Below are 13,790 nucleotides of genomic sequence, written 5' to 3'. Positions count from 1 at the left end.
TCTTTATTCTCTTTTGACCATCTTAGTCTATTTTTCCTTTGTTGTAATATTAAAAGCGGCTCTTCCTTAGCCTAAAATAAAATGAAATTTATTAAAAACAATTCGTACCAATTTTTTCAACTATAAAACTTATTTTGTAAGTGCCTAATTTGTGGGCCTCTCGGTGACATGTTGATTTAGAAACGTGTCGTCAAATAACGTCACTTCATAAAACGCTTAACTCCATATTATTTGCTTGTCGATTTTTCACTATAATGCGTCTTATGGTTTGTTAGAACAGTGAGCAACGCATAACTCACAGTCAGTCGAATGCCGCGCACGTTCGTCAAAGTCAAAGAAATGATTCTCTATGCGAACGGTTTGTTAGGTTCTGCTGAGCTGTGCGCACTGCAGACCGATAGCCGTATACGTCGACGGTGTGCGCTGGAATCAACTGCGATTTGATTTGGACGCAAACGTTCACCTGAGCTCACAGCGTACACATCTACACCGAAATTATAATTGTATTTTTATATAGTTATTATTATTGTAATAATTAAGTGATGTCTACTAAATTTTCTTCCGATGAAGATGAAAGACTAGTGGATCTAGTATTTTCGAAATTTTTCCTCGATTTAAAACAATCTTTCTTCGACTATTAATTTAAAAGCACCTTCTGTATTAAGACGTGAAAAAATTTCGTTTACATTTTTATTTCTTTTAGTTAGATTTAACGTGATCAACTCTTCTTCTTCCTCCTCTTCTTGGAGTAATAAAATTATTGCGTTAAGTTTGCGAGAATTATTTTTTTAAACGTACAACCTTTGAGAGAATAAACGTGAAACTAATTTCTAAACTTGTTTTCAGAGCGACAGAGTATTTATGCGAATTAATCTAACAAACCGACTCAACCAAAACTGCCGTGAGTCGAGTACAACAGATTCTGCTGTAGGTGTATGCTGTGCGCTGCGCACTGTTCTAACAAACTGTAGCTTTAATGCCCTTCGATCTGCTTCGGTTATTTTACTTTTTCGTACATTTCTAGGTTTTGTGACGACCGAACCTGTAGTTTTGTATTTTTTAACTATTTTTCTTACACTAAAGCGTGACAATTGCAACATATTCGCGAATTCCGAATTGGATTTTCCAGAATTAAAAAACTAATAATGATTAAACAAATTTTGTCATCGATAACTTTACCTCGACCCATTGTACAATCCACAAACGGCAAAAAGCTTTACAAAACTACAAAAAAACATTTGACATTTACTGACAATATTATTGTTTTGCTGTCATTTTTCCATAGCTACCTCTGGATTTAATATAATTATGAAAAAATCAACGTATGTTGACATAAGTGAATGCATAGCCAGGGTTTAGTGAATTTTTTTTATTTTTGAAAATAAATAAAAAACCATAAGGGTAATATTTTTAATAAATATTAATAACAATGCCATATTAGTTATTAGAATAATTTGTTTATGGTAATCGACTTAAGGTGGGCTAACTGATATGGGAAGGGGCTCGTAATACTTTGAGATTCCTAAGTCTCCAGATCACTTTACTAGTACACTGTGATACACTTCACTATGTACTGCTGCTGATGTTTCGCCAAGAAGGTGTTTGGGTAGGTTGACTTCGTGAGCTGGATTGCTGGACAAAATGGATAGTATTTTATTGTGATTAAGAAGTTGTCTACATGTTAGAGGTATCTAGGTGCCGTCATCTCTTGTATTGAGACAATCAGGACGTTTTTTGGTTTCAATTGGCCTCGGTTTTATATAAACGGATGGGGTGCTACAGTTCTGGAATTTTTAAAACCAATACCATTTCCCTACATAATTTTATAAATCGCATATATAAACATCACAGAAAAATGCTAGCCAAATTCACACAACATTTTTTCTTAAATTTTAGGAGTTCCATCCCGAAAACCTTCAAAAATTGATCGTATCTGAAACTTCAATCTTTGACATTCTCCACGATTTCTTCTACCATACCAATAGAGCCGTCTGTAATGCCGCCCTCGAGGTATATGTCAGAAGAGCTTTTACAAGCTATGACATTAGCTGTCTGCAACATTTGGAACTTAGTGGTGAAGTACCAGTAGTACATTTCACATTTACTTTACCCCCTTCACATCCCAATAGGTTAGTTAAATTGAGTTCCGTTCTGGAATCGGCAGAAGGTATGTCCAAATATTATAATATTTAATAAATTTGATGTTTAATTTTTAACATTTATATTTTCAGAACCGGTTGAACCAGACCCTAACGAAGTAAAGATTGTCGACACTTTTCATAGAACCGGTTGCATGGCTGCTTTCGACAACTTACAACATTTTGAGCAAAGTGCTGACGAAATTTTGGATTTGATTGAAGATTTTGCGAGTCCTGCTACTATTTCAGCTAAAGACTTAAATGCAGTGGAAAGCGGCTCAGAATCAAGGGGAAATAGCACTTCCATCAACGTTAGTTTGTCTTTGGAAGCTAGAAGGTAATATTAGATATTAGATTTCCATTTCCGGTAGGGTAAACGGTTATATATATCAAACCGCTAAATTATCAACCGTTGTTAATTAATATATTAAGATTTTTTTGTTTTGTTCATTAATCTTTGTTTAATATATTGTTTTAGACCTAGCGCGGACGAACATATCATCGAAGAACCAAACCATATTCTGATGGTTTGCATCAAAGACGATGGGGATAAAGACGATTCCACTATGAGTAAAATGTTCGCTGCTTTCTGTGCAAGACATAAGGACGAACTGATCGCTCGACACATTCGAAGGATTACCTTTTCGCCACTTAAACACAAACAGTCACCCAAATTCTTCACCTATAGGTATGTACATCAACTAAAAAGAATGCTTTATGCTTACACTTACATTTTTTTCATTAGAGACATTTTTCATCCATCTATTAAAATACTCCTTTACTCTTGATATTTAACATTCATTTACAATATATTCCACTTCAGAGCTAGAGAAAGTTTCTTGGAAGACAGAATTTACCGGCATTTGGAACCAGCTTGCGCCTTCCAGTTAGAGATGAACAGAATGAGATCCTACAGCTTAGAAGCTTTACCTACTTCGAACCAAAAGATGCATTTGTATCTTGGCAAAGCAAGGGTAAGTGACCTTAACAATAATTGACGTCACAATATGTCAGTAGTGGACAATTGTTTGTTAGTGTATCGGATGAATTTTATAAACCCCAGACGCAAATTAATATTTCCGTCTCTGTGGAGCTACTAGCAAGTAGTAATTAATCATTTATGTTATCCCTTAATAAGACAACGGGAAGATATTTTCCACTTTTCTTTGCCGCCAAATTTCGATTGTCGCTGTCGATACACAGAATGTTAAATTTTGTGATATTAAGTATTTGTTTCTTGGATAAATACACCAACTATTCTGACAGTTATTCAATGGATCTGTTTTTCAGTTGACAGTCGACAATTATATGTTGATAGGTTATGATATTTCTTGCCGCTAAAAGTTGATTTTTATTACAATTTCGCAAATTATTTGGCAGAATTGGGCAATTGCTTGGTAAAGCTGATGAAGCTGTTCTTTCTACATCCGTTGATGTAAATTCCACAACTGAAAGAACATCTGAGAATGGCCCACAAGAAAATCAACGTGACCTTTGAAACAGATGTTCCATAAATACCAAAATTTGAAGTCAAATGTTAAATTCACCCATAAAAGCCAACCAATATTTTATTTTAAGAATTTCTTCCTTTGTGATCTAACAGAACAAATTGTTGCTCAAAAGAATTTATATGCTGTACAAAAAGACAGCAAAAATTACAAAAACACTAGCCAAGAATAAATAAGGGCATTGCTAGGTGTTTTTATTTTAATAGGACTGCACCCTTTACCAGACAAAGATTTATATTGGTCAAGTGATCCTTTTTATAATAATCCTGTTATCTCCAAAGCTTTTTCAATAAAAAGGTTAAAAAAATTAATAGAAAATATCCATCTAAATGACAATTCAGCAGAGAGAGGTTCACCTAACTTTGACATACGAAGACCATTTATCTTCTTCTTCCTCTTTATAAGCAATTCTGCTTGTTCATTGGCGGATTAATACCTCTATGGAAGGTTGTCACTCCATCTTTTGCGCGGCCATCCGATACTTCTACCGATTATCTCTTGCTATTTTGACGACGATTTTGACTTGATTCTGCTTATGTGGTTATTCCATTCTTTTTTTCTGTTTTGTGTCCATTCATTTATACACTGTACGTTACATTTTCTTCTAATGTCTTCACTTCTCTTTCGATCTCTCAGCGTATTTCCTGTAATTCTTCTCAGTTCTCTCATCCCTGCCATTTCCAGTAGCCTTTGCGTTGTCGCTGTGTCGGGTCTTGTTTCTGAGGCATATGTCATTGTTGGTCTTACACTGGCTTTATCAATTCTTGATTTCATCTCAGTGTTAATGTGTATGTTTCACAATATAGTGTTATTAAGGCATCCTGTCAGTCTATTTGCTTTTTGTACTTGATTTCTCACTTCTTTGTCCAGGTTTCCATAGCTAGACAGTGTAATTTCCAGGTATTTTATTTCCATTACTTGTTCAATACTGAAGCCATCAATTTCTTAGACCTTTTATAGATAGATTAAATGAAATTTTCAGAGAACAAGCCAATCCCGGAAGTCGATTTTCTATTGATGAATAGAAGGTGATATTTCAAGGACGTAGTTCTATCAAACAGTATATGCCCAAGAAACCAATTAAGCGTGGTTGTAAAATTTGGTAAAAGTGTGATGCTATTACTGGGTATTTGTACCAGTTTATTATCTACACTGGAAAAACTGAAGACATTGAAAATGATGGCTTGAGATACAAGATTTTAACTGGATTATGCCAAGATATGCCATTGTTTTTGATAACTTTTTTATAAGTTGCAAACTGTTGGTAGATTTATATTCTAAACAGCTGTATGCTATAGGTACAGTCGGACCTAATCGCAAAGATTTACCTGATTTGATGAGGAAAAGGCAAACCAAAAATGAAAAACTTCGAAGGAATGAATTCTATTGTTTGAGCAGTGGCCCTATAACAGCAATAAAGTGGTTGGATATCAAAGAAGTCACGGTTTTTACAACTGCCAATCAACCACATGAAGTAACCATGATAAAACGTACACAATGAGATGACACAAAGAAAGATATAATGTGCCCAAAAGATATTGCAGATTATACACTAAACATGGGAGGTGTTGATCACTTTGACCACTTTAGAGCATTATATCCCATAAGTAGGAAAGATTCATAAGAAAAATTCATAGCAAGGTTAACCTTCTTTAAAAAACCAAAACAAATTAATGTCAAAAATATTAAAACGAGCTGTCATATGTCAACATTAAATTTAAAACTGGGAATAATTATGACAGCTATGGCCACGCACCAATACATATAATTTTAATTATTAGAAATTCTTAAATTTTAATGAAAGTAATTATTATTATTAAAAAAAAATGTCTATCTTTACTTTAAAATTTAAACACAAAAAGTTACCTTGATTTTACTAAATTACGCTTTAAAAGATTTCTGGGGTTAGAACTGGAATTAGATTCACCGCCACATGAACAAATTCATCTCCAAACTGCGATAGGACTGACTATTTGAGATTGAAAGTTGGGGTTGGGGCACTGGAACACAAACCTTGGACTGGGCTTCTTAAAAAACTGGAACCATCGTGGTTATACTTCAAATTTGCTATACGCGCCGTTTAACAAATATCTCAGATCAGCTACGGCATACAACAAAAAATAGTGATTGCTCTTACTTTAACAGACACATTACTTTGAGTATAATCACGTTTTCTCACAAATTTGCCGGTTTTTGATCGACTCCTAAAACACGTCTGTATCGTTTGACCAAATCTTCCAACCTACTTGAATTCACTCCGACCTTCCTAATCGTACCGGCATCTCCCGTCCCTTACCCCACTCTCGCCGAGGAATAGCCCAAAATTCTGATTAAACACGGCATCTGACCTTGAATCATGCTTGCTTTCCGAATTGCAGAACTAAGACGTAATATTTGAATTATTTTACTGCCGGTTCTGGTGAATGCGTCTCAAACAAGTTTTTCTAAACACAGAATTGGGGAAATATTTAATACCCTGGTCCAGAGACGTACTGGATAAATTTTATACTTGAATATAAGATAGTTTTCAAGGAACTTTCTGCATGCTACACTTGTACAGCTACAAATATTTCGAAGCACACCAACCTTTGAAGCGATCTGGGAAACGACAAAAAATGAAAAAAAAAAAAAATTCTGATGCTCATTTGATTTCAATATAAACTTTATTTCAGATCAATAAAATACAGTACATTTGACATTCAAATGTAAGCATATGCGGAGAAAGAAAACTCACAGAGATAAGTCGATGTGAAATACACAAGTTTTTTCATTGCAACCTTGCCAACAAAATTATTTTCTGAATATACCTGCCTCCAGAATTCTTCTTGGCTTCCTTCACGGTATTTGAATTTTAAACTGCTATCTTCGCTGATCTCAAGTAGATTTTGAAAATCTTCATTTGTCATTTCAACAGGGTTATTTTTTGGGTCACACGAAAACGGGTCCAACATCCAGCTGTATAGGTCATCTGAGTCAGTGTCAGGAAAATAGTTAACAATACTTTCTTTCAAACCTTGCAAATGAGCAATAACAATTTCAAAGAAGTTCGTTTGAGGATTGATTTCTGTAATCGAGAGAAATTTGTGACGTTCCTCTTTTCAACACATGCTTTGAAAAATGTAACTTTTTTACGCAAGGCTTTGATTTTATCCAATTGTGCTCCTCCTTTGCCTTGAAGCGAAGTGGTGGTTTTATTTATTATTTCGAAGATGTCTGAAAGGTATCCCAATTTTAGCAGCCAATTGACATCTTTTAATTCTTGGATGAAAGGCTCCTCAAATGTGATAATCAGTGGATCTTTTAGTTCAAATAATCTCCCTAAAATTGTTCCCCTGGATGGCCACCGGACTTTGTGTGGAGCAAAAGATTGGAGTGATCCATATCTATATCTTCAGCGGTGAGTTTTAAAAGGCGTGCTTGAAGCGGACGGCTCTTCACATGGTTAACTATTTTCACAGAACCATCCGATACGTCTTTCAGATCTTGCGACATCTTTTTAGTTGCCAAAGAATAGCGATGTAAGATTCAATGACTGCTGGAGGCATTTTCTGCCACTACCTTTATTCTAGACATCGCCCCTCTAATTTTAACAACCATTGCAGCCGCTCCATCACTGCAAATATCCACACATTTACTCCACTCTATATCATTCTTTTATATATACTCGTGAATAGCCTTGAAAATTTCTTCACCAGTGGCATAACTTTTAAGCTCTTCACACATAAGGAGTTCTTCTTCTATTTTCATCCCGAATGAAAACCTCACAAACACAAGCAGAACAACAACTCCAGCAACGTCAGTACTTTCATCAAGCTGTAAACTGATGAATTCACAAGTTTTTAATCTTTTTATAAGCTCTCTCTCTACAAAGTCTGAAATAGTGTAAATTCTCTTCCTTATAGTGCTGTTTGACATCTGCACATTATTAATCTTCTTGGTCATATATGGACCTAACATGCATTGTACGATATTCTTCACGCTCGGTTTAATTAGTTCCTCGGCAATAGTATGGGGTTTTCCAGCTTTTGCAATGTGCAAACCAACAATAAATGATGCTTCAGTGGCATTTTCGTTTTCATTTTTGCAGACTCTTTCCATTATGGATGACCCTGCCTGAAGAAATGAAGCACGACGTTTGAAGGTTTCTTCGGCCTTATCGGCTAAACCATCCTGGTTTAGCCGATTACTTTCCAAATGTCTTTTTAATTTAGATGGTACCAAGCACCCATTAGCAATAATTTTGTGACAATTAACGCATTGACCTTCTGATGCCTGTTCGTTGTCAACTTGAATAAAGCCATAAAACGTGAGATAGCTAGGATCATACCTTCTTATTTTTTCCCGAATTTCTTTTTGGTAAGGAACCTCCTTTCCAGGAATTGAGGGGACTCGAATGGATCTCGTGGACTTTTGCATCTTCTCCATCTCTGCGAGTTATCACTGAATCACTTGTTTCAGATGCTTCAGTGACTTCACTACATTTCCTCTTCAAAGAACCAGATTTCAGCCAATTTCTCTTTCGCACAATTAAAAACATATATAGTTTTTAATACTGTAGGGGTCAAAGTGAATTAACAAACAATTTTTAAAGAAAAGTTAGTTGACTTAAAAAAATAAAAAGTTGTAAACTTCAATTAACGAAACACTAATTTTAAAGCTACATCAACGTTTGCAGTCAATGTTAAATCTATAACAAACGTTTCAGCTTAGTGAAATATTTTCTTTATTATATTATTTTTTTTAAATGTTTTTATGTGGGAAAATGTGTTTTAAACATACTACCTTTTTGATTTTTAGGGAGCTGGTGGAAAAGAAATCACAGATTACCGATTCTTTATTCGATCTATTATCAGACATTCAGATCTTATTACCAAAGAAGCTTCTTTTGAATATTTACAAAACGAAGGAGAAAGAGTAATTTTAGAGGCTATGGATGAATTGGAAATTGCTTTCTCGCATCCACAATCGAAGAGAACCGATTGCAACCACATTTTCCTTAATTTTATTCCAACGGTTATTATGGATCCAGCTAAGGTAAGATTATTTGCCATACAATAACGGTATTGTATGTTGTCTAATATTGTCGTTTGATCAATACGCATTGATTAATTTTTATCAAGAAAATATATTTTTCTCCGTGATTACTGCAGACGAAACGAACTGTAGGTACATTAAAGGAATCTCCAGTATCACATAACATAGTAAAAAGATTATTTCATGAGTTAGTACTATCACGCTATTTTAGTTGTATCTTAACATCTAAAGAAATTACATTGTTGTGAAAACAATTACAGTTTGAATTGATTTATTTTGTATAAAAAAATATTTTCGTCAATTCCGATTTTCCGTTAAAATCTACATAAATTTTTATATGTATTGCAGATTGAAGAAGCTGTTACAAATCTCGTGATGCGCTACGGACCTCGATTATGGAAACTAAGGGTATTGCAAGCCGAAATAAACTTAACAATTAGGCCATCGCCTAACGCAAACACGTCTAAAATTCGATTGTGTATAGCAAACGACAGTGGTTATTATTTAGATATTAGTATGTATACTGAGGTACCTGATTCCGAAACGGGTATTATCAAGTTCCAAGCTTACGGAGATAAGCAAGGCCCTCTGCACGGTTTACCCATTTCGACCCCATACATTCCCAAAGATTATCTGCAACAGAAACGGTTCCAAGCTCAATCTATCGGAACCACATACGTGTACGATTTCCCCGACATGTTCAGACAAGTGGTGGATTTACAGTGGAAGCAATTCACGCAAGCAAGATTGAATGGTAAGCTATATTTTATTTTAACATAAATATATAAAGCCATCAAGAAAAATCATAATTTAATAGTATTTCTACGGCTCGGTAGTAGCATATTCACCATGTGCTGAATAATGATTTTACTGTCTACTATTTGAAGGATGTCTTTAATTTTTTAAGGAATAAAAAATAATACACAATGTCATTTAGTTTATTCCTACTTCGTGGTCTATATGTCTATCCTCTGTCAGCTGTCATTACACATTGACAGAGCGTCAAATTCAAATTCAAAAAAAGGCGGTAACAGTAAGAAGTCTACATAACAAATATTTTTGGAAAAATTAAGTAAAACTGGTATTTAATTCAGCAATTATTATTACATCTATATACAGGGTGTATCAAAAGAAGCGGGACCGTCGAAAATTTCGAGAAAATAACATTGGATGGAAAAACTGAAAAGCAGGTGTTCAACATTTTTCACAAATCTATCAAATGACAGCAAGCACGACCCGCAGTCATACCCCCTAGAGCGGGGAGGAGGAAACTTTGAAATCTTACATGGAAATTTCCATTTTTTATTGCAGATTTGGATTCCTTATAAAAAATAAGTAACTTTTATAAGGAACATCTATTCAAGTTTTTTTGCTTCCTACACAATGTTCTTTCGTTTTCATTTCATTGTATTAATGAAAAATTAATTTAAATTTATTTAAGCAAACGAAGCAAATAAATTGTGCGAAAGCTCAATGTAAGCGCCACCTAGGAGAGAAATCTGAACTACCAACTGACATTTCAACCTACTTAAGTTTTAATCAGTCATATTTTGTTCTTGAAACGATATGGTTGATTTATTACTAATTCATTCTACAAATTAATGATTAAAATATTCTTTCCCACATAAAGAAACTTTTTATTTAATAATTTGTTATTAATCTGTAAATTAATTCTACTTTGTATTAAAAATGGCAAATCACTGGCGCCAACTAGCAGATAATAATTGAACTATAACAATTAGTAATGTAGATTTCTGCGACTTAATATGTGATGCCAGAGTGTGAGGAACTTACAATGCTATTGAGATACAAAATTTTCACATGCCCAATTGTCGCATACTCTACAATCCTAGTGCAAAATCACTAGTATCATATACATATCTTAACTTCGAGTTAAATTCAGCAAAACGTTCATGTATTTATATCTGTTTTAGAAAACATCACAATTCCAGACAAGTTGATGGACATCGTGGAACTCATTCTTGACCCAGAAACGGAAAGTAGACTGATTGAACAAAAGAGAGTGCCCGGAGAAAATAACGTAGGCATGGTAGCGTGGAGACTCACTCTGTATACACCTGAATATCCAACCGGTAGAGACATTATCGTCATCGCCAACGACGTTACCTACTTGATTGGATCTTTTGGGCCACGCGAAGATAAGGTAATTATAAAAAAGTTCATGTTAAATGAAATTGTCTTTTAGAGACGAAAACGATTTTTATTTATTTTGATTTGTTGTTGAACTTTATATAAAAAGATTATCTTAGATAAACATTCCCCAAGCTTCTGAGTATTGACTTCTGCGTGCAAAGTTCAAGAAGAATAGAGAAGTCTTTCGCTTTTTCTTTTTACCCTTGACCAATAACCTGACAATACTGTAAGTGTTTGTTCACTATTTTCTTAAACTATATTTTTGTTCTGCGCATTATTTATATGTAAGTAGTGTGAGGGCCTGTTTGTTTTTTTCTTGTGCATTTCGATGTAGGCTTTTTTAATTATCAATTATAATGTTTTGGGTACCGCGTTTATTATTCTGGAAGAGATAACGCAAGCATGAATTAGGTGTCGTAGGCATCATATTGACAAAAGAAGTGGCAAAATCTGTTGACAACTTCATCCCAATCTCAGCAAGAGTGATGCTCATACAACCCAAAGCAAGACCAATCGACATCAATATAATTTAAGTGTATGCACCTACAACAGAAGGAATAGAAGAAGAGGTAGAAGAACTCTACCATAGCATTAATCAAGTCGTGAAAGGTTGAAAAGGCAAGATCTAACAATTGTCATGGGTGACTTCAACGCCAAAGTTGGGGCCAGCAAAATATCATCTGCAGTTGGACCATTTGGACTAGGAAACCGGAGAGATCGGGGAGATACATTAGAGAATCTTTTGCAGTAGCAAATCAATTAGTAGTAATGAACACCTGGTTTAAGCTACACCCAAGAAAATTGTACACCTGGAAATCTCCACAGGATTATGTGGGAAGGATTGTAAGAAATCAGATTGATTACATGCTAGTAAATAAGAGGTATAGAGGAACAGCTGTACATCTGTCAAAACATACCCGGGAGCAGACATAAATTCTGATCATGTACCAGTTGTAGGTAATTTCAAAGTCAGAATGAAGATGGTTACAAGTAAGTCGATGAAGAAATATGATATTAGAAAACTGAAAGATCCCAATGTTCGACTGAAGGTGAGTGAAAATCTAAACACAAATATGCTAAAATGCAGAAATGCAGGAACTATAGAGGAAAGTCTGACAATCATACAAGAAACAGTGAGAGAAATAAAAGAACAACACCTGAAGAAAGATACAGAGAAACGGAAATCATGGATGATCGATGAAATACTTGAACTTACGAATCAGACAAAAAAAACACAAAGAAAATCTCCAAGAATATAAGAGAATACATACCATCGTCAGAAGAAAGATACCAGAGAAACCAAAGAGAAACAAAAAACAGAACAATGTCAAGAAATAGAGGAGTATCAGAGTCGATATGATAACTTCAATCGCCAACGTTCGGAACGGACAGGCACTCTAAGAAGAAGGGTGCCTTGAGGGGTATTTTAATCTCACTTCGTGTCTACAATTAAACATTCAAGGAAATCCGGCTACCAGCTCCCTGAGTTCTCGATTTTTGATCTCTACTTTAACATTATACTTTTATCTTTTAGGTTTATGGATTGGCGAGTGAGATAGCAAGAAAATTAAAGATTCCAAGGATTTATCTCTCAGCTAACAGTGGTGCCAGAATCGGGTTAGCAGAAGAAGTAAAGGCCATTTTTAGGGTCGCATGGGAAGATAATAAGGAGCCGGATAGAGGCTTTAGATATTTATACTTGACTCCCGAAGATTATGCCAAAGTAAGCTCCACGAATTCGGTGAGGGCGGTTTTAATTGAAGATGAAGGAGAATCTCGATACAAAATTACAGATATTATAGGTAAGATATTTAAAATCTCTTATTTAGAATATAAAAATAGTTTTCTATGCATATACAGTGAGGACGTACATGATATCATTTTTAAGTAAAAGAGAGTTTTTGACTGTGTTATCACTGTGAAAGTCCCGCACTTCACATTACGGTAATATGAGCATTTATGTTTTCTACTTTAACAGTACCATGAAAGTATAGTAACATGTTACTATACTTTTCGTTCTAAAAATACTAGAGTTCAGGGCGATTCTCGTAGTCGTATAGACCACATTTTTGTAAACAGTAAGTTTTATATCAATAATAATACTTTATCAGCTCTTCTGATCATAGTTAATTATGATAATTTAAAAATAGATCTTAGTTTTCAAAATTGGGATCACTGTTCTGATATGAATAACCCTAATGCTTTCTTAAATAATTTTACCGACACCCTCATTTCATTAATCAATAAAAATTCCAAAGAAATAAGGAAAGAAATGTGAGGTTAGTAAAATCGGTTAATAAAAAAAATGAACTTTACAGAAAATTTATGAACAACCCAGATGACCTAACATTAAAAAAAGAATACACAATTTACAAAAATAAATTAAATAAGCTAATTATTGAAGTCAAAAAATATTTTCACATGGAAATAATTACAAAATATAAAAACAGTTCTAAAGTCTGTGTATAATATTAAAAATTTGATATTAATAGTACAAAAAGTGAAATTAATTATATTTTAAATCAAAATAATTAAGTTGTCACTGATAGTCAAAATATTAGCAATATTTTTAATGATTATTTTTCTAATGTAGGGGGTGTACGCTTGCTAAAAATATTGAAATATCCTCTTCTGATCCTGCAAAAAATACATGTCATATTCCGCCGATCTGTTAAAGATAATTTGTAATTATGTTATTGATCCGACAACTTATTTAATAAAAAAAATATTTGAACATGGTACATGTCCTGACCTTTTTAAAAAAGCTGTAATTATACCTATATTTAAAAAAGGTGATACAAAATTGGTTTAAAATTGTCGTCCTATATCATTTATTACCAGCCTTCTAAAAATCTTTAAAAAGGCCTTAGCCGAACGAGTAAATCAATGTGTTTACAAAGTTTAACCTGCTGTCTCCAAACCAATTTGGTTTTAAGAAGGGATATTTCACTTCCAG

The 13,790-nt window shown here is 34.1% G+C and overlaps 1 protein-coding gene across 7 annotated transcripts in view; it reads left to right on the top strand.

The window, feature by feature from the left end:
- The window catches only part of ACC (acetyl-CoA carboxylase), a 139,535-nt gene that overhangs the window by 107,335 nt on the left and 18,410 nt on the right, over positions 1-13,790 (top strand). For all 7 annotated transcript variants that reach the window (XM_072533124.1, XM_072533123.1, XM_072533118.1 and 4 more), the window contains 8 exons: positions 1,897-2,167; positions 2,232-2,475; positions 2,617-2,826; positions 2,962-3,112; positions 8,444-8,680; positions 9,029-9,434; positions 10,615-10,844; positions 12,369-12,636. In XM_072533124.1, the coding sequence (XP_072389225.1) occupies positions 1,897-2,167; positions 2,232-2,475; positions 2,617-2,826; positions 2,962-3,112; positions 8,444-8,680; positions 9,029-9,434; positions 10,615-10,844; positions 12,369-12,636 (2,017 nt within the window). The remainder of the gene's footprint in view (positions 1-1,896; positions 2,168-2,231; positions 2,476-2,616; positions 2,827-2,961; positions 3,113-8,443; positions 8,681-9,028; positions 9,435-10,614; positions 10,845-12,368; positions 12,637-13,790) is intronic.

Source organism: Diabrotica undecimpunctata, chromosome 5, assembly GCF_040954645.1.
Source record: "Diabrotica undecimpunctata isolate CICGRU chromosome 5, icDiaUnde3, whole genome shotgun sequence".
NCBI lineage: Eukaryota > Metazoa > Arthropoda > Insecta > Coleoptera > Chrysomelidae > Diabrotica > Diabrotica undecimpunctata.
Note: the sequence above shows the minus strand (reverse complement) of the source record. Positions and strands in the feature narration are given on the sequence as shown.